We start from the raw sequence: 26,464 nt of genomic DNA, 5'->3' as shown, positions 1-26,464 counted from the left end.
GAACATGGACTCGAAGCCCCCATCGGCTGAACATCAGGCAGGCCGCTTGCGTTTCGAGTCGGTGGGGTTGGAATTCGCAGGTCTCCCGGCCGCGGCCGCGGCGGGAGCGGGCTTACCCCAGTGCTTGTGTGTAGGTGCTGGGTTATGTTGCCGAGGGGGTGGTTTGTTGCGGGGCTTTTCTCTGCCCTGATGAAACTGTCGTCCCGTGGCCGGTGGGTTAGGCAAACGCACAGGGGGCGCCTGGCGTGGGACTGACTTCCTAGGAAGGCAAAGCTTGAAGGCCTCATCCTCCTTTTTCTTATCGTCACACCGTTGTTGCATCAGTGCGACGGCGGGGCCGAAGAGAGCCCGGCCGGGCTCCACCGGCGCGCCCGCGATGCGCCGTTTCTCACTGTCAGGGAGTCCCGACAGGTTCAGCCAGAGCGCACGCTCTCCGACCACGGACAGCGCCATGGAGCGCCCGCAAGCTTGGACGGCCTGCCGAGCGTTACGGAGGACGAGGTTGTTCACCGTTAGGATCTCCTTCCACAGGGTTTCAGAAGGATTTCCCTTTTCCAATTGTTGCCCTAACTCTTCAAGGATCTCCGCCTGGTAGGCGGAGAGGAGCGAAGAAACGTTAAGGGCCCTGACAGCCACGGCCGAGGACTTATAAGCTGCCTGGTGAACGGAGGCAGCAAAACGGTCCATCTTGTTGGGCAAGACCGGCTTGGGGGGAGCGAGCAGCCCGCCCTGAGCGGGGTTAAGGTGCCTGGCGATGGAAGGTTCGACGGTGGGAGGTTCGCCCATACCGTGCGCCGCCATGTCCTTAACCTCGAGTCCCGTGAGGCCGTGTTTGAAGTCGAGCGGGTCGCTCCAATAATTTCTCATGTGCTTCGCGCACGCCGGGAGGATGGGGAAGAGTTGTTTCCTCGGGCCGGGAGGGGGTCCCAGCACTTTCCCATCATAAATATCCCTCTCCTGGTCGGTGGCGCTCTGCGGTGCCGGCCATTCGATGTTGAGACGAGCGGCCGCTCGCTCACACACTTCCAGGAGGATGGCTTGAGGCAGAACCGCGTGGGCCGTAGCCTGGGGAACACCAGAGGGCGGGATGGCCTCCTCGTCCTCTGAAACCCCAAGAATGGCCGCATCCTCCTCTTCGCCAGAACCGGGCAGGTCGTGGACGAGAGTGAGGTTGTCCCCGAAGATGTCCTCCTCGGGGAAGGCGGGATTGGGCTGGTCAGCCCAGACGAGAGACGTTGCGCCCCGGGAGGCCCCCGGTAGCGCGTCGTCATCACCGTGTCCCCCGTCCGAGTCAGAAGGGCTGAGCCCGGTGCACTGTGTCACTGCCACCTTAAGACGGCGTTTTAGCAGCTTCCTAGGCAGCAAGAGGCAGAAACTGCAATTCTCCGGGTTTTCAAGGGCTTCCCGAGCGTGCTTAAGACCCAAACAGACCACGCAAAGCTGATGAAGATCCTTAGCTGCGATGAGGGCACCACACGCGGCCGGGCAGGCCCGTGACATGCTATCCCCTGGAGAGGCTGCAGGCTTAGACAGTGACATACCAGCGAAGAAAACGGAGAAATCCGTGGCGGGCAGCCGTGAGGAGAAACGGTGAAAATAGCGAGAGCGTGGGCGGCTCCGAATGCAAAGCAGCAGTAGTTGAAAAATAAACAACTGTCACGTCCGGCGGAGGCTGATCTGGTCGATATGTCCTCCTGAAGACACGAGGTGAGCAGTGTAAAAATCCAACCGAGCTGTGAGATGCAGAGATCGCGAGAAGCGAATGTCAACTGAGGAATAGCAGCGCGCCCAGATGTTATATGCCCTTAGGTGAGGGGGTGTGGCCTCACCTGGCATTGGCTGCGCGCTTCTGTCTGTCTAGCCAGACTTGGTGCAATTGGATGCTTCTGCAGAGGTCAGGTACGGATGCCCTTCCCATAGGTGGATCTCGAACACGAGATGATGAAAGAGAACCTGTTGTCCATATGGGCTGGTCCAATCTTCTGTCACGGGTGGTTGCAGGAAGACAGAATCAGATGAAGATAACTTTTCAACACAAAGGTTTAATGATGATCAAAAACACAGGACAGCGGAACAGGCAGCAACACACACATACTAATTACAACTGAGATCAGACTGACCGAACAGACGGAACTTAAATGCAAACACAGATGACAGTAATAAACGAACACAGGTGATACAGATGATGATGAATAACTAAACAAAGGTGATACAGCTGAACGGATAATGACAGTGAAGATGACTTGTGACATGTGATGACAGGCAGACAAGTCCAAATGAAAGCAAACAAAACCAAACACCACTGTGACAAATATATGACAACAAAAACTACTGGTTAAGTAAAGATTAGAAGGAAACCATAACATTAAACAACTTAGTTTCATAAAACCAGTTCAAGGCAAGCTAAAATGGACAGACTAAATGTTTTGGGGTTTGGAACTTTCTCAGGATAAATTACTGTTCTCTCAGTTTTTGTCATTTTAATGAGCATAATGAAAAATTACACTAACCAGTGTTTTCAGCTACACCAAATCAACAGAAAACAACAACAAAAACTGAGATCTCATAATCATTACTGGAAGGTGATTATGTATTCTGGATAAGCCTGTACATCATTGAAGATCACAAACATGCTTGGGTTGCTTATGTTGTCTGTCACACTGTTATACAGATCAGCACTACCGGTGCTCTTCGCAGGGGGAACAGAAAGGCCCTGTTTTCCTTGAGTGAAATCACCAACAAGCACCCTGGCGAGATACATGCGTTTATGTCCGTTGACATCAGGATTTGAGTAGCCTTGGGCTGAGTAACTCGGGTCCACAGCAAAATATGATCCATTCCCATACATGGCTCCTAAAAACAGAACAAGAGTAATTGACTGTTGACACATATGGATACAAGTGCAAATAAAGTTTATGCTGAATTTGACTGTTACCATGTGCCCCAGCGTAGCTGCGATTGAAGCCGTGATTGTTGATCTGATCTGTGTTATCAGGGCCAGTGCCGTGGAAGAGACGCTTCTCATTGTTTTTGTGGTTGTTTTTTTCTTCCAGTTCCTCCTTTTTGATCATATAGTTTTTCCAAAGTGCGCTGTTCTGAACTCTTTCAATCTAAAGACAAAAATAAATATTAGAATTACACTGTAGTACTAAAATGCTAAACCGGAATCTTTCAAAACTAATAAACAGGAGATTTCTCTTTCCCCTTCATCTAGTCTTACTTCAATGATGTTATAGGTTAGACCGGTTCTTTTGAACTCTTTCTCCACTTCGCCATATTCATTTGAGTCTGCTTTGAGTTTTACAAGAACAACTGACTTTCCTTTCATGTTCTCCCAGTGTGAAGGCAAAGAACTTCGAGCTGCAGCTGCATCTATGGACAAGAACAAAAACATGAATAACTTTGTACATGATGGCCTTATGATCATTGACTAAATTATAAAATAGTCTTACTGTACCGTGCAGATCTACTCTGTTCAGTTCAATCCTCATTGTCCCTCTTGTGGCTTCTTTGCGAACTAAATCGGCGTCGTATTGATCATTATTAATCTTGATTCTCACTGTAAGTTGCTGGTTCTGAAAGGCCTGTTCCAGGTCATAATTAGTCAACATATCAAAGTTTTTGACGCTACGCCCGTTCTCCTGATATTGCCACTTGACTACACTGCTGATCATAAATGCCTCACGTCTTCGGTTTTCATTCCTTTCAACCTTACGGATCATATCCCGAATACGACTCTCTGCACTGTGAACGTCTCTTGTCAGTCCCTCCAATGTCACGACAGAGTCTTGGCCTTTCTTCTCAAGTTGGACACTGACTGTGAACTCCCTCTGCATGCCGTTCAGTATTTCTACATCCTCCTTTGTGAAATGAGCAATGGCTGGATCACGGATTGGGACGGTCAAATGCTCCCGTACTATCAAGTTGTTGATCATGTCTCTGGCTTCCTTCAGGTCCTCTGATGTCTCTCCACACAGCTGGAACACAGCTGGCTCAATTTCCTCACCCACCATCACAAACTCTTCATTAGTTGGAGATTCTGAACTTTCCCCCAAAAAGAAGTCTTTTTTTTCAAGGTACATAATGGTTGGAAAGAAACAGAGAAATTATTACTGCGTTTAAGAAAAACAAAAATGGATAGGATTAGCATTCTTTTTATTTTTGTTTACTGACCTTTAATTTTGGTCAACAGACCTTTATCCTCCTCTACTTTTTCACCAGATATTCTGACCATACTTTGGTGGAAGTCTGCCAACATGTTCGTCTGGAATATGAGAAACTTCACAAACTTTACATGCACCGGTTTCTTTTTCTTCACAAAGTCAACAACTGCATCAACCATTGCATCTGCAACGTCAGCTGGTTTTGCACGACCCTGACCTAAAGGGTTAGAGAATTGTGAATAATTCACACAAAATTTCAGTATAAAAAGTTTAAAATAAATGTACAAAAAGTAACATATATACACATATACATATACATATATACATATATATACACAGTGCTGGTCAGAATTATTTGCCCCCTTGGTAAATATGCTCAAAGATGGCTGTAAAAAATAAATCTGCTTTGTTTATACTTTTGATATTTTATTTTAAAAAATAGCAAAAATCTAACATCTCATTGAAATAAAAGAATTGAAAGTGGGGGGCAGAATCACATTATGAAGTAAATGTTTTTCTCCAAAACACGTTGGGAACAATTATTTGTCCCCTTTTATTAAATACTTTTTGCAACCTCCTTTTCCCAAGATAACAGCTCTGAGTCTTCTCCTATAATACCTGATGAGTTTGGAGAACACCTGACAAGAGATCAGAGACCATTCCTCTATACAGAATCTCCAGATCCTTCAGATTCCCGGATCCATGTTGGCGTTTCTTCTTTTCAGTTCAGCCCACTCATTTTCTATAGGGTAATTCATTTTCAGATGCTTGGTTTTGTGCTCAGTGACCCATTTTTGTTTTGATTTTGATGTTTGTTTTTGGATCCCTGTCCTATTGGAAGATCCAAACATGGCCCATTATAAGATTTCTACCAGAGGTTGTTAGGTTTTGATTTTTTATCTGTTGGTTTTTGATCGGATCCATGATGCCATGTATCTGAACAAGATGTCCAGGACCTCTGGCAGAAAATTAGGCCCTCAGCATTAAAAATACAGCAGAGTATTTCATTTTATACATGGGGTACTTTTTTCACCAAACCCATCTTAAGTGTTTGCTGCCAAAAAAGCAATTTTTTTTTTTGCTTCATCTGATCATAGAACCCGTCCCATTTGAAGTTCCAGTATTGTCAGTTACTTTTCAAACGTTCTATGGACAGATGAAACAGCAAACACTTAATATGGGTTTGGTTCATACAGGGATAAAAAAAATACCCCATGTGTAAAATGAAATACTCTGCTGTATCTTTAATGCTGTGGGTCTGATTTTCTGCCAGAGGTCCTGGACATCTTGTTCAGATACATGGCGTCGATCAAATACCAACAGACAAAAAATCAAAACCTGACAACCTCTGGTAGAAATCTTATAATGGGCCATCAGGTGTTCTCCGAAACTCATCAGGCATTATAGGAGAAGACTCAGAGCTGTTATCTTGGGAAAAGGAGGTTGCAAAAAAATGTTATAAAAGGGGGCAAATAATTGTTCCTGTGTTTTGGAGAAAAACATTTATTTCATAACATGATTTCCCCCCCACTTTCAACTCTTTTACTTCAATAAAAGCTTTGATTTTTGCAATTTAAAAAAAAAAATATCAAAAGGATAAACAATGCAGATTTTATTTACAGCCATCTTTGATTTACCAAGGGGGCAAATAATTCTGACCGGCACAGTATATATATATTTAAATATAAATAAAATAAAATAAGACCACACAAAGCATCTTACCAGTGCCAAGAGCTGGGAAGGCAACAGAAGTAATTTGGCATGCCTCACACAACTTCAAAACAGAAAAAACAACATCCTTAATTTCAGATGGACCATTGCATCCAATAATATGTATGATGTTTCCACATGGCAGGAGCCCGGCTGAGGTCACAATCTCTGTTAGCTGCAGGTTTGATGATTCCACTATTGGAAAAAAAATGGCTTTACCAATAGTATCTAAAGTTCATTAGATCACTCTTTAAGTATTCAAAAAGGTAATATCAATCAACAAGAAATGATAATAAATAATAAAATAATACAAACCAATCTGTAAACATTCTTGTTCCACTTGTAATCCAGCAGCATCTAAAATGGCCTTGGATACTCCTGGATTACAATTAAAAATTGACTGTTACATTATAATTCTCTTCAAATGTGAAATAAATTATAAAGAAAAGATGTATTCAAATAAGCAAGACAAGCGTGCGAAGTTGGATTAACCTGCTTTCAGAGAAAATGTCTGATTTGAGGAGTTGACAATTGCATCAGTTTTTTCTTTAGTTATATCTCCTGATGAAACCTCCAGAGTCACTCGACCCAGCTGCATAGTGTGCAGCCCAAGAGAGGGAGAGGACACGTTGCCAACAAACTCTAAAGAAAAACATACAGACGTACAGTGTATATAGAAAATCTCTGGTTTTATTTAGTCACTATCCTAAATATATCCTGTGACATTTGGATATACTTTATATAAGATTCAAACTTTTAATAAAATGTACTAATAAAATAAGTGGGATGGACATCAGATAAGCAATTGTTACCAGAGGTCTGAGCTGACTTGCCAGAAGTATTTATTTTAGGCAGGAAATGTTGATCTGCTGCTTTTTTGATGGGACCCTGGAACCCATTTCTAAAGATGCTGGTAAAGCACTAATAGATAAAACACAGAAATATACAAGACAGAATTAACATGAGCAACTATGGTATATTATTTAAATAGTTTATAGTTTAAAATAAAAGCATATATTGGTATTACTGTATGTGATGGGAAAAAACTTGACTTGTGTTTTTATGGTTCTTGAATCTATTTTTGCTTCACTCACCTGAATGCTCTCTTTGTCAGAAGGGTGCACGATCACAGTTACCTCTCTGAGATTTGTACAGTTAAATTCCTGGAATTCTGTCAGCATGATTCTGGCCACCAGATCTTTAGGAAAGCCAAGATTCCCAGTGCCGATAGCTGGGAAGACGACTGAAGCCATTCTCCAGGTATCTGCTTTTTTCAGACAATCTCTAATGATCTGAACGAGTACCTTTTAAAATGTAAATAAATATATCTATTATAATCTTTAAATAAGTACCATCATCATTGAGGAGAGACCCTGTGACATGACTGTAAAGCACTTTGGGTGTATAGTAGTACATTAGAAAATGCTCTACATTAATACCTCATTCATTCATTCATTCATTCATCTAAGTAAATAAATGGAACCTACATATAAAGCACATCATTTAATCAGCCAGCAATGACCTTTTTGATAAATTTCAATTACAAAAGTTGTTATTCTCACCATATCTGCTGAGCCTTGAGCCTTCCAAAATGGACAAACTACGTGGTAAACTTTTTGACATTTTAGTTTATAACCATCTGTGATGACCATTTCACCATAACTGATTTTGCTTGAGCGAGCAGCTCTGTTGATTTCTGACTGGATCTGATGACCAGCAGTCTGAAGGAGTGCTTTGGAGACGGCACCTTTACTGAGGTCCGAGTCTTCCGACATAGTGTTTACAATGATATCAGCCTGCAGGAGAAAAAAAAGGAGATACTACTTTTGGAGGAAATTGTCACCACCGATTACCATAAAAACAATATAAAATACCTCACTTTGATTGGACATGTCTGCTGGTACAAAACAAAAAATCCTGCATAACAGGTTGAGCCTTTTGTTTTCAGAGAATGTTTCACAATTTCAAACTTACATACAATTAGAGGGAGTAAAGTTTAAAGCGTATTTTGTTGTGCTGTCCGGTCGGAGGGCTCCAAGCTCGGAGTTCGGCCCGAACCCAGAGTACTCCCCCCGTATGTAAATGGTTAGGACTAGAAGTGTGGAGAAGGGGTAGTGGAGGGATGCTGCTAAACTGTCAACGGATTGAGGTGAGACTGCTGAATCTATATATACACCTCTTATCGTTGATTTCTGAGTGCTCTCCACTCGTGTTAATTATCTGAACGTGCCTCCCAACCTCCCAAACTTTGTTAATAAAACATCATATCTTTGAAGGGATAGTTCAGTCAAAAATTGTAATACTGAATGACATATGGGTGAGTAAAATGATGAACAACTTTTGACTTTTGGGTAAACTATACTTTTAATTATAATTTATTTTACAGCACTTATAGTATAATTCAAATGAAATGAAGTATAGTTCAAACAGTATATCCTTATGCTGTGTTGTGGTTTTTTCTTTCTTTCTTGTTTTAAGTACTTTTAGATATTTATCCTGGAAAACAAGTGAAAAAAAACTCAATATTTACACTTACATGTGCATCCTGGATGTTTCCTTTGGAGAGAAAGATTTTTAGTCCCTCTTTTGTAGTTTTGGTCTCAAGAACACTCAACCTTTCAGATTTATCAGATCTATCACCAGAGCTCGAGTGTGCCTGTCCTTCAAAGTCTTTATTACCCCGGCCTTTGGAACCTTCAAACTCACGGTTTCTTTGGTCATAGTGTCCACGGCCACGGCCACGACCACGACCACGACCACGACCACTATAGCCTTGTCCATAGTTACTATACCCATGAGGTTTGTTTTGCTGAGGGAAAGTCATTTTGGGGTTATAAGCAGCAAACTCCTTTCTGACGGCTTCAGCCATGGCTCTTACATTGCTGCCATTATTGTCAACCAAGTGAATCTCAGTTAATGTGCTACTAGAGCCTCTGCGGTTATGACCTTCGATGTACTCACGCACTTCCTTGGCGATTGATTCAGTGCAAAGTTCAAGAGGACAACCAAATATCCCTGAACTAATAACTGGAATTGCAATAGAGGAGCAGTTTTTGCCTGACGCCTGGTTCAAGCTTTCCCTCACAGCACGTCTCAGGAGTTGCACTGCGGTACGTCGGTCTGAATCGCTAAAGCGAGGTCCAACAGCGTGTACCACATATTTACAGGGAAGACGACCAGCTTCAGTGATAATGGCATCTCCAGGCTTTAGAGGCCCATTTTCTTTTATGTAATGGTCAGAGTATTGCTGTAGACATGGTCCGGCAGCTTGTAGAAGTGCGAAAGCTACACCACCACTGTGCATCAGATTCTCATTAGCAGCATTGACCACAGCATCGACACGGAGCTTGCAAATGTCTACCATCCTGACAGTAACAGTTATTCCACCTGGTGTTCGAACTTCACAAGAGACCAGGCCAAAAACTTCAAAACTGCGCTCAGTAAATTCAACCTCCTCCTCTTCCAGCATGTCATCTTCCTGGAGCACCACCACAAAACGTTTATCCTTCAACAGCATCAAGAGCATAATTTTACCCTGTTCCTTGAAGTACTTCTTTGCTCCTGCCTTTTTAATGATGAGTGTGTCTGTGTAAAGAGAATCTGTCAACCTTTTAAAGAGAGTCATAGCTGGCTGGACAAATATACGCTCTCCAGACAGTTTGATCCAGGGTCTCTTTGAATCAAAATACACTTTCATCTTATCAGACTTCATTAAATGCTGCCAATCTTGTGATTTTCTGTCTTTTATGAATTCAACTGCAGCATGTGATTTGACACGAACAGTTTCTTCAATTCTACAGTGTTTCTCAATGAAACGTCCTAAGTTATCACTGACCTCCATCACTGGGTCTCTGAATCCAGTCACTATTATTTTGTCTCTCTGTTTAGAAAAGTTTATAAACACAGATTTCTTTTTGGAGGTATTGAACATTTGTTGCAATTGTTTTTTGAGATCCTGCCACTCTGGCATTTGAAGGACACCCTTATCCTCTATAATGAGGTCTTTGGATGTAAGAACCATATTCACCCTCGTTTCTGCCTCAACAAGTGCTTTTTCTGTGCTCCCAATCACAACAACATCTCCATAATCGATTGTGTAGACAGCAGTTATTCCATGAGATATAAAGAGATCTATGGACATTTCATCACAGTTCACTGATCTCAGGAACTCCAGGACTGAACGGTCAATCTGTAAGGCCTTCTGTTTCATTTTTATTTTCTTCTCAAGGACCCAATTCTTGGAGGCAAGAGTTTCTGATTTATTACCTGTTAAATTTAGTCGGTTCATTTGTTTGTTGTAGTCAATATGCAAGTGTGGAGAAACAGCACTTTTCAGGCCATCTTGTAAAAGCAGAGAGTACATGGCAGGAGACATCTCTATATGCTCTGTCACACTGTTCTTCTCTCTCTCTATTTGATTTGAGGTTCTCTCTATAATTCTCTCCATGATGGGCTTCAGTCCAGTTATCTCATGGGTCATTCCCGCCAGTGTCAGGACCCCTTTAGAGGCATCTATATCTGTGAAAACCTTATCTTTCACCAATTCCTTTACATCACTCTCAACTTTAGACCACAAGGGGTGTGAAACCAGCCACTCAGACGTTGTGTAGTTTGAGATTATTTTCTTGAAGGCATCACAGGCATTCTTACTCCAGCCATCAATGTGTCTTCTGGAAACTCCTTTCTGTTTCAGTAATGCAGGATCAGGATTGAGCAAAGCTTCAGGTTTGTCCATGTTTATTTGGCAGAAATGCGAGCTCATCTGGTCTCTAATAGAGGAAATCTCCCCTTTCTTGAGGAGGAACTCCCTGATGGCAGGATGTACACTGACTGTAATGGGTTCAGGCAGCTTCAAGTGTGGTCTGTTCCCACCATACAAGACTGTATCCAGTGATTTAAAGTAACGATATATCTTGACTGGAACTTCACAGATGTTATTCTCTTGCTTCAAAACTCTCTCTATGGCTATAAAGAATGAAAGTTGCGGTTACAATGAATAAATGCAATGATATTGTTAAAATGAGGTAAACAAATGTAACCAATTCTATAATTATAACAGCAAAGTCTACCAGCAACTGCACATGTATTTATACCTTCTTCCTGCTGAAAGGTAATAATGGCTGCGTGTTCTGCTGGAATTGTGATAACTTCCTCTACTGGACCACCCCATTTCTCAAAATACAGCTCCAGCAGCATCTTATTGTTGTTGGCCTCAGCTGGAAGACTCTCCACCCTCACACATGTGCTTCTCTCCAGTGCACGGGCACTCAGATTACTCTTCTTGAACTTTTCATGTGTCCTGCTGTCCTCAAAGAACTTTCCTGCATCTGTCAGAAATGATAGTTTACAGAATGTGCCAGACACATTTAATCAAGTAATAATGCCAACATTATGCAACTGTATGTAGAAACACAGTATTAAAGGTGTCATATAATAATGTTGATGGGAAAGATCTTTCTTCTGTGAACCAGTTCTTTTGTACAAATTGTTTCATTGAATGGTTAACAAATATACATACACACACACACACACACACACACACACAAAGGTGAAACTCGAAAAATTAGAATATCCTACAAAAGTAATTTTGATTATTATGGCTTACAGCTTATGAAACCCCACATTCAAAATCTCAGAAAATTAGATTACATGAAATCAATTAAAAAAAGGATTTTAAATGCAGAAATGTTATATACTAGTTATATAAACTAGTATATATACTAGCTATATATGTAGTTGTATACTAAATTTATTAGTTTCACCTTTTAATTTGAATTACTGAAATGTATGAACTGTTGCACGATATTCTAATTTTTCTAATTAAAATTTTTTGAGAATGCAAGACACACACAAACACATGCCTATCTTCATTATTCTAGTTTTGAATTCGACCCGGCTCAAAACCATTTTTTATTCATGATTAATATTGCATTGCATATAATGTGTGATGGTCAATAGTCTAAAATTAAGAAACCCCAAGAACACTAACATCGGAACATTGTACATTTAAGATAGGCTACTTAATTTATTATTCCAATATCCAAATATGATACTAAATCTCACAGAAAAAATGGCTTTTATTTGAGGCGTGCTGTCTTTGCATTTGAACATTGCACATTTTAAACAGGACACGCATTAGCTGAATAAACGTTAGCCAATACAAACATATTTATAGAAAATAGTTGACAATGAATAGACAGGAGTCCAATAATAGCAAAACGAACCACTTATTCTAAAAAGTATTCAATGTATTCATAGATGCGACCTACGTCACTACCAAATAGAACACCGCCATATTTACGACCGATCACGCCCGGTATGGCCGCCCAAACTGCCCATTTGAATGAGAGAGAGAGACAGAGATACCTGGAGAAAATGTTAATTTTAGGCTCCGATCCTTATTTGTTACCCCCAGTTTTCTTTTGTCCATTATTATCTGCCCCAGACTTCCAATTTGCCTTCCATGATATATATATAAATATATATATAAACACGTATATATATATATATCTTGTGCATAACCCCTCCCCATACAGTGGGGATCGCTTGAAGGCTTTCAAGAGTAGACCGATGCATATCAATATGCTGTGGGTGGCTGGATGGGTAAAAGATGTAAAAGTGCGGCACCTGGCCACCAAGGATTTATATTTAATCATGGTAAATGTAGGTATTATAAAAAAAAAATTTATGATTTTGGTGGTAGTTTGCTCTGACTAGGTAGCGAGTTGTTAGCTAGCTAAGCGGCTAGGCCACGGTTCAAGGCTAGCTGTCATTAATCTGGATTAGGCCTGTTGCCATAGTCAATAAATCAATTAATCGCACGATAAAAAAATGAGCTCGATAATTTTTCCGGCGGCGATAATTTCCATTTGCATGCTTGTTTGTTTTCCTCGTCTCTCTCTCTCTACCAAAGAGACTGGATGAGAACTCTGTTTAAGACATAATGCCTGGCTCACACTACAGGAGTTTTAAAATCCTAACGGATTTTGAAATCTGGTTGCACCACACACTTAAGGAGAATCTTTGCAGATTTTCTTCCCTCAAATCTTAAACATGCTCACACTACAAGATTTGAAAATCGTGGCGCATCACACACTACAAAATGTTAATAAGATTATCGTGCCAGATATGGTTCCACCATGATCACGTGATCTCACGCAACAGATCAGAAGCGGAAAAGTGGATGTAAACTAAATATCTGTCCTTCAGATCAAGTCATATTCGTGAAAAGGTTGCCGTGACCAAGGAAAGCGAAATCTTAAAAAAAAAATCATCCTTTTAACATTTAAGTATATTTCTAATGAATGGCCTCATCTCTATGAGGTGACGCATCAGCTTCAGCGTTGCCTTGCCCATGCGCCGGAATGGGCAGCTGAGCCTTATAAAGTAGAGCTCAAAGTTAAAATTAAATATTAAAACAATTAACAGCTTGTTTCATTACATATATTAGAATGAATCCGAATTTCTTTGTTAATTCAACGGAAATGTATGACTCACTCAAAGGCAGTCTCGTGCCGTCACCTAGTGGCCTAACTGTGTAACTGGACTGAGTGACAGCCTGTCTATAACACGCTGAGACGAGCAATGACGATACTGGTGAAATATCAGCAGAAAGCCTCTCGTTAGGTGATTCCAGGATCGTAACTAACTGTTATATAACAATGATCTAACAAGCTTAGTGTCAGGTTTATGTTCTGTTATATTATGTGGACCCTTATTTTGACACTGTATCTTCTGTTTACTCCACTTTCTTTTGTTTCGGTTTCATTACTGAACATGTACTAGTCTTCGTGCCTGCTGACAACAGTGTAACACTTTTTTATTTAGCAATAAATAAATAAATAAATAAATAAATAAAAGATAATACCGCATATCCTTTTTTTTACAGTCTATGCGTATATCACGCTGATGAGTCACTCAAAATGACCTCAATGGAATTCCTTCACCACGATAGCCCTACTTGTTTCTTATTGGCAGTACTGACGTAATCACAATCTTGCTCATCCCGATAAATATCAAACATGTTTGATATGATCGGGGCGAGCCCGATTTGTGTGAGAGCAGATCGGGAGGTGCAAGATTCGATCCTTGAACGCCTCACATTACCAGATAATCTGCGCTGTACATCGGAACCGATCGAGGTCCTCGACAAGATATTTTCCCCGATTCTCGGGAGGGGGAAATCGTGCATAAATCGGCCTAAAACTCCTGTAGTGTGAGCCAGGCATAACCGAAATATTTTACGTGAATACTCTCCAAAACGGACATTTAAACAATGTTGTGTGTATTTGTCCATTCAGACACGAAACAGAGCTCAATTCATTATTCGCGCGCTGTAGGGGTCTATGGCTGCACACTTCGGGTCGGGTGTGTGCGCACAGAAAGATGAGACATGATACAATATGAGACATTCATACAATATGAGACATTTCTTCTATCCTTTTCTTTTGGTATAGAATAAAATACCAGTTCGGGGTTCCTCTTTCGGCTGTTGTTGCAGCCAACTGCACAACATATTGCAGGCATTACTGAGACCGTCGGTCGTAAAGATGGCGTCGCAAAGCTACAGTGACGTCATGTGACCCGAACGAATAAGTTAGACGAATCCGACATATAATGAGGGCTGTGTGTGGCGAACAGGACGAGGCCAAGGGACATGAGAGAATGGAGCGAGGCCGGTGGTGTGAGTGTTAATGAGCGACACCTGTGAGCACACCGGTCTCGCATCTCTCAAGGAGGAGCGGAAGCATAAAGGAGATGATCGAGAGAGGAACAGGCCTGTTTTTTGGTTTGTGTTTGTTTTATCTCAATAAAGTTTGTTTAATGTTCGCCGGTTCCCACCTCCTTCTTCCCTGAACTTTGTTACACTGTGTTAACAGTAAAACATCCGTCATTTAACGAATTTTAAAAACACGAATGGATAATACAAAATGCCTGTCAATTTTCATTTTACAAATATCTTCTCTCTCACTCTCTGTGCTTGTGAGACAAAGCTTGTGCAGCACTAATACAACGGTACTTTTTAATCCATAAGTAACTAACGCGCTAGTTTTCATACAAAATAAATATGTAACATAATTAGGTACTTTAGTTATTGTTAACCCAATGACTTAACATGCAGGCTAGGTTTCTCAAAACTGAGAATGAATAAATAAACACCTGTTTCTCCAGACTCGTGCTTAACAGTAATCCAAAAATCACAGAACTTTCATAATCACTAAACCACAGCGATTTTAATTTTATTTAGATTTATTTATCAGCAACTACTTAAGCATTTTATAATTTGCATGACTGAATGATGTTTTCCTCTTATCTGAGTGACCATGAATGATGGAGTATTTTAAGATAATCCATAAGATTGCGATCACTCCCGTGTGATCATTGAATCCAGAGAATTAAGTTAACTCAATACAATATTTCACCTTTCCACATCCACCCCAGCCCATTTACCTTCAGGAGTCAGAAGTACTATGACTACTAACTGTCCTCGCTTATGAAATCAGGGGGATTGAGCGGGATTCTTTATTGCTGCCGATTTTAAAAGTCTCTTAGTAGGGATGCTCCGATTGATCGGACGCCGATCATGATCGGCCGATATTGGCTAAAAATAGATTGATCGGCGAACCCCAAAAGCGCCGATCAAAAAAGCCGATCACGTGACGTAAATTACTCGCGCGGCTTTTTCCCACCTGCATGCTTGGCGCACGGGCACACAACAGCAGAGTGGAGCTTGGCAGTGGCAACAAGTTCCCCTTCACCGGAACGAATAGGGAGTCTCCCAACGGATTGAAGCGCGGGTCCGAGTGAAGACCGTGCACCGCGCGAGCCACTACAGAACGAGGTATCTGCGCCACTGATCGCTGCGGCAACGAGCACTTTGGTTCCTCAACTACATCAGATTCAGATTATTTTATTTAATGCCATGTCAGCATTCAAATTTATTTTCATGGCAAAAATTAAATTATAAAAATACAAATATCATATAAATACAATAAAACAAAACAAAACAAGAAGTAATTTTATACAATATATATTTTTAAATGAACATATTATAAAAAATCCAAAACCTTTTCAGGCATAATCTCATTGAATATGTCCTTTAATGAAGTAACTTCATAAAAGAGCATTCTGCTCAACTACATCAGACGTTCATAATAATAACAGAAAAAAACGTGTCATAGTTTTGTCCTTTTATCAGTAGCCAGTTTTGGTGTAACAAGTTGTACATTTTGTTGCCAATTAGTAAATGATGTGTGTTGGTCTGCCTGACCCCTCTTTGTTTGGAATAATTTAATGTTACTCTGCCTTATTTGGGAAAGCTGGCCTACAGTAGCCTTAAGACATCTCATTTTCTAAATACAATTAAATAAACACATTTCGACAAATGGTGCAAACTCTGCTAGATTATAGATAAAAGATTCCCATTCCCCTGTCATTCTGTGATCGGCAGTGATCGGCAATCGGCAGATCATGATTTTGGTGATCGGTAATCGGTGATCGGCTCCAAAAATGCTGATCGGAGCATCTCTTTCTCTTAGGACTTACGCATCTGTCAATCATCCTCACTTGCTATTTGGGGAATGAACCCAGCGCTATGATTGGTCGAACTCTTCTTCCTTTGCTGTTGCTTGATTTGATGACTGCGCGTGAATAGAGAGGCGCGTCACCAGGTTTTTGCGTAGTTTAGAGTGACAAATCATACCAGCGTACTTTGAGGTCAAAATGCGTATCCACTACGCAAAATGCATACAGGTTGGCAGGTCTGCTACTGATGCGTCGCATTATGCAAATTTGTTACATTGTTACGTATGAATGTTACAGAAGTAAGACTGGAATGATGACTCATTTTGGCAGTTCAGGATCGATTCTTTCTTTTGGGAGACAATAACTTTATTTATCATGCACTTTGATGTTAAAAAATTTGCAGACACTTACATTCACAAAAAGCTATATTACACACAACATAAAAGGTTATATCTGAAAAAGCATAATAGGGGCCATTTAACTAATGAAAAAAAATCGATTGGGATTCGGGATTGGTGGATCTCAAATTGAGTCCCGGCTCATTGTAATGCACGCAATTCTACCATTATATTTATTGTTACAACATAACAACCTGACACAAAAACTTGTTCTTTCTGTTTTTTGCAAGATGATAAAATGCATTTTAAGTAATTAACCCCAAAATCAGCGGGTATATCAGCAACTTGTGACAACGCTCATGGAATGAATATGTCTTTTTGCTTGGTTGGCAATGTATTTGCAGTCTGTGTGTTTTTCGTAACTTGTTTCTCTGTGAGACTAATAACTTTTGTGTATTGAATTCATCAAGCTTACCATCGCACAGAGAAAAGGTAGTGCTTTAAATTAAGTATAATTATATATTAATGAGCATGTTTAAATGTTTTAAGTATGTGTATGTGTCAGTGTAAACACCTTGCTTAGCCCAGTTATCAATTGCTCATCGAAAGCAGATAGAATAAAAATGTGTTGATATTTGTAAATTTGTGAAATTTTTAATAAAAAAAAAAATTATGTGCATATCTCATCGCATTTGGTGGGAGAAGGGTGGGCACCCAATGGCAGAAACATAAATATCTGCCTATGGTTGGAGTAACTGCAAAGTAAGATTATTTCAAACTGCACCGACAGATGGCAACAAACACTTCGTTGGCTGGCACTTGTTTTTGCCAATTAAACATGTTGAATTGCTGTTAGTCAGGTCATGGAATGTCTGAGAAGTGACATACTGTAATCTGGTGATTATCCATGTTTGTCAGCGTCTGTTAGTGCAGTGTGAATTGCCCTTAAGAAAGGTTGGCAAAATCTACATTATTATTAGGCATCATAGGATGTATTTGCTCATTTTGATTTGCCGTGACTGTCAGGCACGTAAGAAAGTGAATTTTGATTAAGTAACTCAATAAAACAATGTTGACAAACGGCCGCAACTGTTTCAAATGACTCAGTCTGATTTGGTGAACTGGTTCATTGTGTGCACTAAAAAGAACCAGTTCAAAAGAATGATTTGTTCAACAACTGGACATAACTAATTCAAATTAAAAAGTTATTTTTCCTAATTTCCAGATCTAAGAACTCATTCCCTAGTCCAAAAAGAGCCTGATGTATATATCTATAGAGCTAAATCAAGATTAAGCATTTTATGAATATATTGTACAAAAAAGTAAAATAATGATAATTATTATCATGTGAAAATGTAAATGTTATTATATAAATAATAAATGCAAATATATTTTTATATGAGTGGAACAACTTACCACCGGGATTTTTAAACGTCACAACTGCTTTTCCTAATTCCGGTATTAATTCCACGGCAAAGTCATTTTCAGAAAGACTTGTAATGTTCTCCACCAAAAGAGTCACAACATCCAAATTAAAATCATCGGGAAGGTCCTCCAGGACCACAGCATTTGACTCTTGAGGCTTCTTCACATCCAACTTGAATTTCAGGACACTTCGATCTTCAGGAAAATTAAAAGTGACTTATTTAGATCCCCCTACATTTAACCTAACCTAGATCATTTTATACCAATTAGGTAACTACCGAATTCATGTCTTTACAATTGAATATGAACATGTTTTATGTACATTAGCTATAACAATAAGATAACCTAACCAATAAAAAAGATCACATTTACATATTTCCAGATGATTACTTACTTGGTTCCTGATATCCACTTGCCTGCCCCATCTGAAACCACACAAATGTAAAACATTTAATATATGTAAATAGAGAACATACTAAACAGGTAGGGCAAGTTATGTTATTTTTTAATCTCCGCCCTTTTGAGACATTACAGAAAAATGACAACCGTCTTCCTATAGAGAAACTCTAAAATGTGTCTACATCTCAACCATAAAACAGTAATATTTGAATGACTAATGTTATAATAGGCCATAGCAGTGACCTGATACAATCTAAGGGGTTTGGTTTGCACTTGCCAATTGTCCATGGTTTGTTTGGAAGAGCACTGTTGTTCCTGATTTAGCATTTTAAAATATGTCTACTCACTCTTTGTCCATTGCTGTCTGCCTGTTCCTCTACATCACTGGATTTGAACTCTTTCAACTTGATTTGATGACTGTCAGTGGTATTAATATGTTTTGCCCCGTCATCCTGGCCTTAAATGCAAACAATCATGCTTAGTCAGATACACCACAACACATTTTTCTCTTGTAAATGGAAGGAGTAATACTTCAGGATTTAGCATTAAGCTTTGTATCAGTAGAAAACCAGTAGTATTTTCGAATTACCGTGAATTACTGAACACTGCTGTGGTAATATAAAAACACTCTCCCAACAGCATATACTATTTCTTTTGAGCCTAATTCCTATTCAAATTAAAATTGTATAGTTGTATATATCACTTGTGATGGTATTTTGTATACATATGGCCAGACTTGCAGTCTACCAATAACATTAGAGCGACCGCACTACGAACGCCCACAACCGACTTCACAGTACAGAGCCGAGCGACATACAGCGACAAAGTCGCTGGCAGTGTAAACTGAGTATTTGTTTTTTTTTACTAAGACGTAATGAGTTTGGACACTTGGCATTATCACAATGTTCTTCACGCGTAGTCAGCTGAGCTATTGTTGTTATATTTACATCTATGCTAGCATACTGTATGTGCAAATAGTTCGCATTGCTAACGTTGTGCTCAGGGCCGGATTAACCACCGACATCTAAGGGGCCCTGGGCACCAGGGGTGAAGTGGCAATCGGGAGAGTCGGGAGTTTCCCCTGTGGGCCGGTAGTGTTTCGAGGCCGCGAGGGCCGGTCTGATAAAATGTATTCATTGCAAGTTCGCCATGCGCACTTGTGGCCCAAGCGAGGGGAAGAAAACAAATATTTTGGATAACGGAGCGTATATTTACACTGAGTGCCTGTCTTTATAGCAAAAAGACGCCCTTCATGGAATAGCTACAGTGGCGCAGGTCGTAGCACGTGAAGTGCTAGAAAGCAGCTTTTGATGCGCTCGACCCGAGTTCGAATCCGCCGTTTGACATTTGGCCTGCCTAAGCGGGGGCCTACAAGACATTGTGCCCAGGGGCCTCTGAACTCTTAATACGGCCCTGGTTTGTGCTTAACGTTACTGTTTTGTAGACAATATCTTGTAGACAATATCGCCGACCCCTAACAGCCTACCATCACATTATGGAATGGGTCCTGCAAGGCGAGAGACATAGTAGGCTATTGTCTGATTTTGCCCACCTGTGTTGTCCAGGATTTCAGACGGAGATATCGAGCTCCTGACGGACAATACTGTGAATTAATATAAGGAAACAGCTGAAGCTCTGGAAGAGCTTTGAGTGTAAAACTGTTAATATTAATTATTTTTTTAATTAAAAGTTATAACTCACATTGGTTGTGGTTCTTTTTATAAACCTTTACTGTTACTACAATATGTATTAGCCTAGAGAATGTGTGGAGAAATTTTTCGGATACTGCCGCCTGGAACCGGTAGGCGTAGTTTGGGAGTGGCCTGGCTTCGTAAGGGCAGCAAAGCAAGTGTATTCTGGGAGTTGTTGTCTTTCAGCCACATGAGTAAAAAATGAATTTTCTGCCTTTTCTCAGTGAATGCTTCAATTTCAAAAATAATTTCAAATTTCTACTATATAAATGACCCCTATTAAATACACATTCATCTTCCCAGAGCTGAAGTATCCCTTTAAGGCTCCCTATGTAAGCAATTATACAGCAAAATAAGATTTTGTACAAATTAGGTAACTACATGACTGATGTATTTACAACTGAAAAGAAGTAAACACATTGGCAGTAAGATAACCTAAACCAATAAAAGATCACATGCAAGCAGCTAGAGACAAAGTTCAGATGATTGACTTACTTGGTTTCTGATTTCCACATGCCTGCTCCGTCTGAACACAAACATAAAGCATTTATGACTACATAAATGGATAGACACCATTAATCATGTAGAGTATGTTATTTGTTCTCTCCACCCTCTTTCAACAATATAGAGAAATAACAACCATCTTCCTAAAAAAACTGTAAAATACATCTGTACCATAAAATAAGTTTCAGAATTGTATGATAGACCATATTGTTCATAAATAGTATTTACTTGATGCAGTCTAAAGGGATTTGTAGAACTATAACCGATCATTTTGTAACTCTTATTACACTCACCTTTTGTCCAGTGCTGTCTGCTTGTTTACCTGCATCACTGGGTTTGTACACTTTCAACTTGATTTTCTGACTGTCAATAGTAATAACATGTTCTTCCTGAAGGAGAACGGCATCTCGGACTTAAACACAAACAATCAAACTTAGTCAGATACATCACAATACAACATTTTTCTCTCACAAATGGAAGCTCTTTGTTATTGTTGCTGTTGTGCCTCACATTTCATTCTTTCTTTTTAATTGGTTAATTAGAGTGGCTTTATAATATGATATCTTAAAAGCTTGATTACATTTATTCATTATAAATATGTAAAAACGTGTTATTTTGTTAGCATCTTACGCATGTTTTGTGTAGCACTTACTGTCAGATGATTTGAACAGAATCGTAGCAGATTTGCTCTCGCCATTATATTGCACGACGCAGTCTCCTCCCTGAGATCTCTTCTTACTCTGAAAGTGAATATGAAGTTTATTTTTCACACTTTTAGCGTGTTGAGGTCCCCAGTCTCCCTCGACAGTGAGGGGATATTCGTCCATCGGCATCGTGAACCTTCTGGTTTATGAGGAAATGACTCGAGTCAATGTTAATAGTTGAATCACGCCCTCCTGTTTATTTTCACTTTTGCTTCTGGGATATTGTGAAACTGATGGGGGGCGTTTATAGGCTACACCTTGAGGATCCGTGTGAAAGGGGATCGCTTTGACAACGTTGTCATAGGCTACCCAGTGAAAAACGCAAGGGAAAAACTTCCGTTTTCGTAGACTAGCCTACATCGTTGACGTGTAAACGTACCTCCCAGCAAACGTTTACGTTATAAATACCTTTTTTTACAACGTTGCATAAAGGTTTTTTAACGTTGTTAATGCGACGTTCTTAACGTAAATATCACGTTTTATGTGGTAGGTACTTTCTGGACGTCGCCTAGATTTTTAACAGTCACCCTAATTGTTTTGGAAACCAATGGAAAGTATATCCCAGCAACACACAAAAATGTTGTAAAAACCTTTTTTTTTTACTTCGTGAAAAGGTTGTGATAACGTTTTTATCCAGCGTATCCACCCAACTTTTCCTTCAAGCAAAGGTGTCCAAAAATAAAACTATAGGCTACTCAAAAAAGAAAAGAACTCATCTCACAAAAAAATATTAATAGGCTACACATAAATCAATCAATATAGCAATATAAAATATAACTTGTATTATATTACATATTAAAACCAATATAGCAAAATAAATTTAATCAACAAAGAAAACATTGTATAAAAGTTAATTCCCAATCATGTTTTTGACAAAACCAAACTATATACAAAGAACATATGATGACAGATACATAACTGTAATAAATAATGCTAAACGTATTGATATATGAACACAAAACAAAAACAAAATACAATGTTGTTGATTAATAAATAAATTAATAGGCTAATTTAATTCTTGTTCGCTTTCAGAGAGGAAGAGGGGAGGAGACTGAAATTTAAATCATTGCAATTAATGCCTTTTTCTCCCCTTTTTTCAATTTTACTTGTTCTTTTACTTGTTTACTTGTTTCTTGTTTTACTTGTTACTTGACTTTCATTTTATTGATGCAACTGCTTTATTTACACTGCAGGCATGTTGAGGAGAAGTTTAAAAGACGGAACACAGGATGACATTTTTCACCAGTTTTTATTGTTTATAACTGCACTGTTAACCCTAATTCTGACAATATCATACCATTTTCCATTAAAACAATGTTGCCAGTATTTTACTGTAAAAAAAACCTGGTAAGGTCTAACAGTGTGTGCTAAATGTTGAATTCAGGTCTGCCCATCGGGAGCAGCGGGCGAAACTGTGGCCTGGCTACTTATTTTGCCCGCTGCCCCGCTGGTTTGTATTTATCTAGGCTAGCCTACTGATTTGTTATTACTTTATCATATTGATGCATGCCTCGATGCCCCCAAATGATTTAAGAACTCGCCATTTGATAATTAACCGAAACAAATTATGAATCTGCTACTCTTGACATGCAGCATATCATGAGATATGCATATACATATATAGGCATATCAAATTCTCTGCTAACAGCTTCTATTGCAATTAATCAAGTGGATAACTGCTAAATTTAAGGGTATGAGAAGCCATGGAAACGAACAATGATGCCCTCGAGTGAAAACATCTGCATCTGAGGAGTTTTACTATGTAGGCCTAAATATTTTGTATGTTTGAATGTGGCTAAATTGTCACGGATAGTTCTGAGACTAGGTGAGATCACTGGATTTTTATTGGAAAATCCAGAATCGTAGTCATGCCAGGCAAAGGGTCAAAAACACTTACAAACAATCCACAGAAGAACAAAAGACAAGGGAGAGTGCTCAGGAATGCTGTGTGACAATTACAAAACCTCGATGAGAAATGGCAGAGAGAACATGGTATAAATAGGGTTAGACAAACAATGTAATGACACACAGGTGAATGCAATAATTAGTGATGAGTCCGGGCAAAGGATTATGGGAACTGAAGTTCATGGCTGAGTGGCAAAGGTCAGAGGAGTGCCCTCTGGTAGTCAACCTGGGCACACCAGCTGGTAACTGTGACATTACTCCCCCTCTAAGGAGCGGATTCCAGACGCTCAAAATGTCAAAAAGAAAAACATTTTCGTCTCCCTTCGTCTGGAGGTGGAATGGAGGAGGATAAGTGGGAGGTTTGGGGGGCCAGGTGCATGAAGGGGAAGGGGAGGTGGAGACGAAAGCAGAGCAGGCAGCCAGGGCATAGCTAGAGGAATGGACCAGGCGGGCTTCGTCACATCTGGAGTCCCGGCAGAGAACCATGGAGGTGCAGGAGGGACTGACCAAGCAGGCGCCCAGGGCGGAGCAGGTTGTGCAGGCGCCCAGGGCGGAGCAGGCTAGGCTGTGCAGGCGCCCAGGGCGGAGCAGGCTAGGTTGTGCAGGCGCCCAGGGCGGAGCAGGCTAGGCTGTGCAGGCGCCCAGGGCCAGGGTGGACCAGGCAGTTCAGGTGGCCATGGTGGCGCGGCCTCCATGGTCCCATCAAGGGGCCTACTACTACTTCTGGCTCGGCAGACGTGCCTTGAGCAGTCTCTTGTGCGGCAGGCACGACGTCAGCAGTCTCTTGTGCGGAAAGCACGACGTGAGCAGTCTCTTGTGCGGAAGGCACGACGTGAGCAGTCTCTTGTGCGGAAGGCACGACGTGAGCAGTCTCTTGTGCGGAAGGCACGACGTGAGCAGTCTCTTGTGCGGAAGGCACGAAGTGAGCAGTCTCTTGTGCGGAAGGCACGACGTGAGCAGTCTCTTGTGCGGAAGGCACGACGTGAGCAGTCTCTTGTGCGGAAGGCACGACGTGAGCAGTCTCTTGTGCGGAAGGCACGACGTGAGCAGTCTCTTGTGCGGAAGGCACGACGTGAGCAGTCTCTTGTGCGGAAGGCACGACGTGAGCAGTCTCTTGTGCGGCAGGCACGACGTGAGAAGTCTCTTGTGCGGCAGGCACGACGTGAACAGTCTCTTGTTTGGTGGCCATGACGTGAAGCAGCTCAAGTTTGGCAGGACTGACGTGAAGAGGCTCGGAAGGACCGACATGAAGCTCAGGCTCGGCAGGACTGACGTGGAGATCAGGCGAATCAGGCATGACGTGAAGAGACTCAGACTTGACAGACATCAAGGACAGTGCAGGCAGGGCAAGGAGCGTGGGCAGAGTCAGGATAGACTCTGGAACAGGCTCTGGGACTGCCTCCAGGATGACAGCAGGGTCTGGGTCTTGAGGGATGGAGAAACCCTTCCTCCTCCTCTTCTTCCATTTGGAAGTGTGAGGTGGGGGCACAGCGGTTGGAAGCTCTTGTGTGGAGGCCATCTTGTCTGGAGACTCTGACTCAGCGGCCATCTTGGAACGAAACTCTGGAACGGCAGCGGCCATTTTGGGATGAGTCTCTGGAACAGCAATCCTGGGAATAGGTTCACCCGGACCAGGAGTAATGACTCGACTTCGATCTCGAAGGTAGTAAATGAAGTCCCAAAAACCGATAGTTTTAAGTTCCTCCATCTCCCATGAAGGCAATGGGTAGTCCAGGCATCTATTAAAAATCCATACTTATTCAATATCATCATACTCCAGCCCCACAGCCTGGGACCAAAATAACTGAGCAAATCCACCTACGCTGCACACCTGCTGACGCAGGGCAGTCAATGCCCGACATCGTGCCCTCCGCTCCTTCTTACTGGCTAGAGAAAGAATCCGGATTACCATGCTGCTGGATCTGAGGTGATCGAGGTTTTTGTCACGGATAGCTCTGAGACTAGGTGAGATCCAAACCCAGCTTTATTGGAAAATCCAGAATCGTAGTCATGCCAGGCAAAGGGTCAAAAACACTTACAAACAATCCACAGAAGATCAAAAGACAAGGGAGAGTGCTCAGGAATGTCGTGTGACGATTACAAAACCTTGATGAGAAATGGCAGAGAGAACATGGTATAAATAGTTTGAGACAAACAATGTAATGACACACAGGTGAATGCAATAATTAGTGATGAGTCCGGACAAAGGATTATGGGAACTGAAGTTCATGACTGATTGGCAAAGGTCAGAGGAGTGCCCTCTGGTTGTCAACCTGGGCACACCAGCTGGTAACTGTGACATAAATGAGATGTGAATAGAAGCTAACAAAATCAACAAACATTTGCTAAACCTTATAACTGTAACAAAATTATGAAGAAAGGAAAAGTGAAAAGACAGGGGATAAGTTCAAACAGATTTTAAACATTTTGCCTTATGTAAACAGACTGTTATTTATTAAAAAAAAAAATAATAATAATTACTATTGCTATTTATTATTTTTTACATTTTACATTACATTTCATTATTTTTTGAGTAGACCTAACATGGAACCTTCAATAGGACTACTAGCCCAAAATTAAAAGAAAAAATAAGTTAGGGGCATCAAGGCATGCGTCAATAACATAAACTAATAATGGATAAGTAGGCTAGCCCAGATAAATACAAACCAGCAGGGCAGCGGGCGAAATAAGTAGCCAGGCCACCGTTTCGCCCGCTGCTCCCGATGACCAGACCTGAATTCTATATTTAGTACACACTAAAGTTAGACCTCACCAGGTTTTTTTACAGTAAAATACTGGCAACACTGTTTTAATGTAAAATGGTATATTGTCAGAATTTGGCCTTTTTTTAAAGCAAGAGTGCAGTTATTAACTGTATTATAAAATTATAATATAGTTAATATTTAATTATAAAAACTGGCATTAAAATGTCATTCTGTGTTCCGTGTTTTAAACTTCTCCTAAACGTGCTTGCAGTGTAAGGGCAGTTCTTAGCTATGGGCACTTTCATATCCTTTGATCATATTTTATAAAAAAAACATTTAATTTTGAAAAATTCACACTTTCATAGTTAACTTTACAATGAAAGTACTTCAGAAACT

General features: G+C 40.7%; 1 protein-coding gene across 1 annotated transcript; it reads right to left on the bottom strand.

Moving 5' to 3' along the window:
- Positions 1-2,022: 2,022 nt before the first annotated feature.
- LOC143750043 (protein mono-ADP-ribosyltransferase PARP14-like) lies at positions 2,023-21,772 on the bottom strand. The gene is made up of 19 exons (XM_077242837.1): positions 21,407-21,772; positions 21,048-21,166; positions 20,746-20,776; positions 18,907-19,016; positions 18,555-18,585; positions 18,152-18,355; positions 10,967-11,200; positions 8,410-10,838; positions 7,436-7,669; positions 6,968-7,177; positions 6,686-6,794; positions 6,366-6,515; positions 6,189-6,251; positions 5,886-6,068; positions 4,174-4,380; positions 3,458-4,063; positions 3,221-3,372; positions 2,936-3,110; positions 2,023-2,853 (listed from the first exon to the last, which is right to left on the bottom strand). Exons 1-19 carry the CDS (start codon positions 21,585-21,587, stop codon positions 2,573-2,575), a joined length of 5,709 nt encoding a protein of 1,902 aa, XP_077098952.1. The 5' UTR covers positions 21,588-21,772; the 3' UTR covers positions 2,023-2,572.
- Between the last annotated feature and the right edge of the window lie 4,692 nt (positions 21,773-26,464).

The sequence above is a fragment of the Siphateles boraxobius genome, unplaced genomic scaffold (genome assembly GCF_051911475.1).
Source record: "Siphateles boraxobius isolate OS27281-9 unplaced genomic scaffold, OSU_SipBor_1 25, whole genome shotgun sequence".
NCBI lineage: Eukaryota > Metazoa > Chordata > Actinopteri > Cypriniformes > Leuciscidae > Siphateles > Siphateles boraxobius.
Note: the sequence above shows the minus strand (reverse complement) of the source record. Positions and strands in the feature narration are given on the sequence as shown.

What these genes read in the sequence shown, in the direction of transcription:
- LOC143750043 (XM_077242837.1), bottom strand. Translation starts at nt 21,587, where the DNA reads ATGCCGATGGACGAATATCCCCTCACTGTCGAGGGAGACTGGGGACCT. An exon ending in GACGTTTAAAAATCCCGGTG is followed by an intron (nt 11,201 to 18,151) that starts GTAAGTTGTTCC and finishes CATTTCTGACAG; the next exon opens with ATGCAGGAAAGTTCTTTGAG. An exon ending in CAGCTACGCTGGGGCACATG is followed by an intron (nt 2,854 to 2,935) that starts GTAACAGTCAAA and finishes TTCTGTTTTTAG; the next exon opens with GAGCCATGTATGGGAATGGA.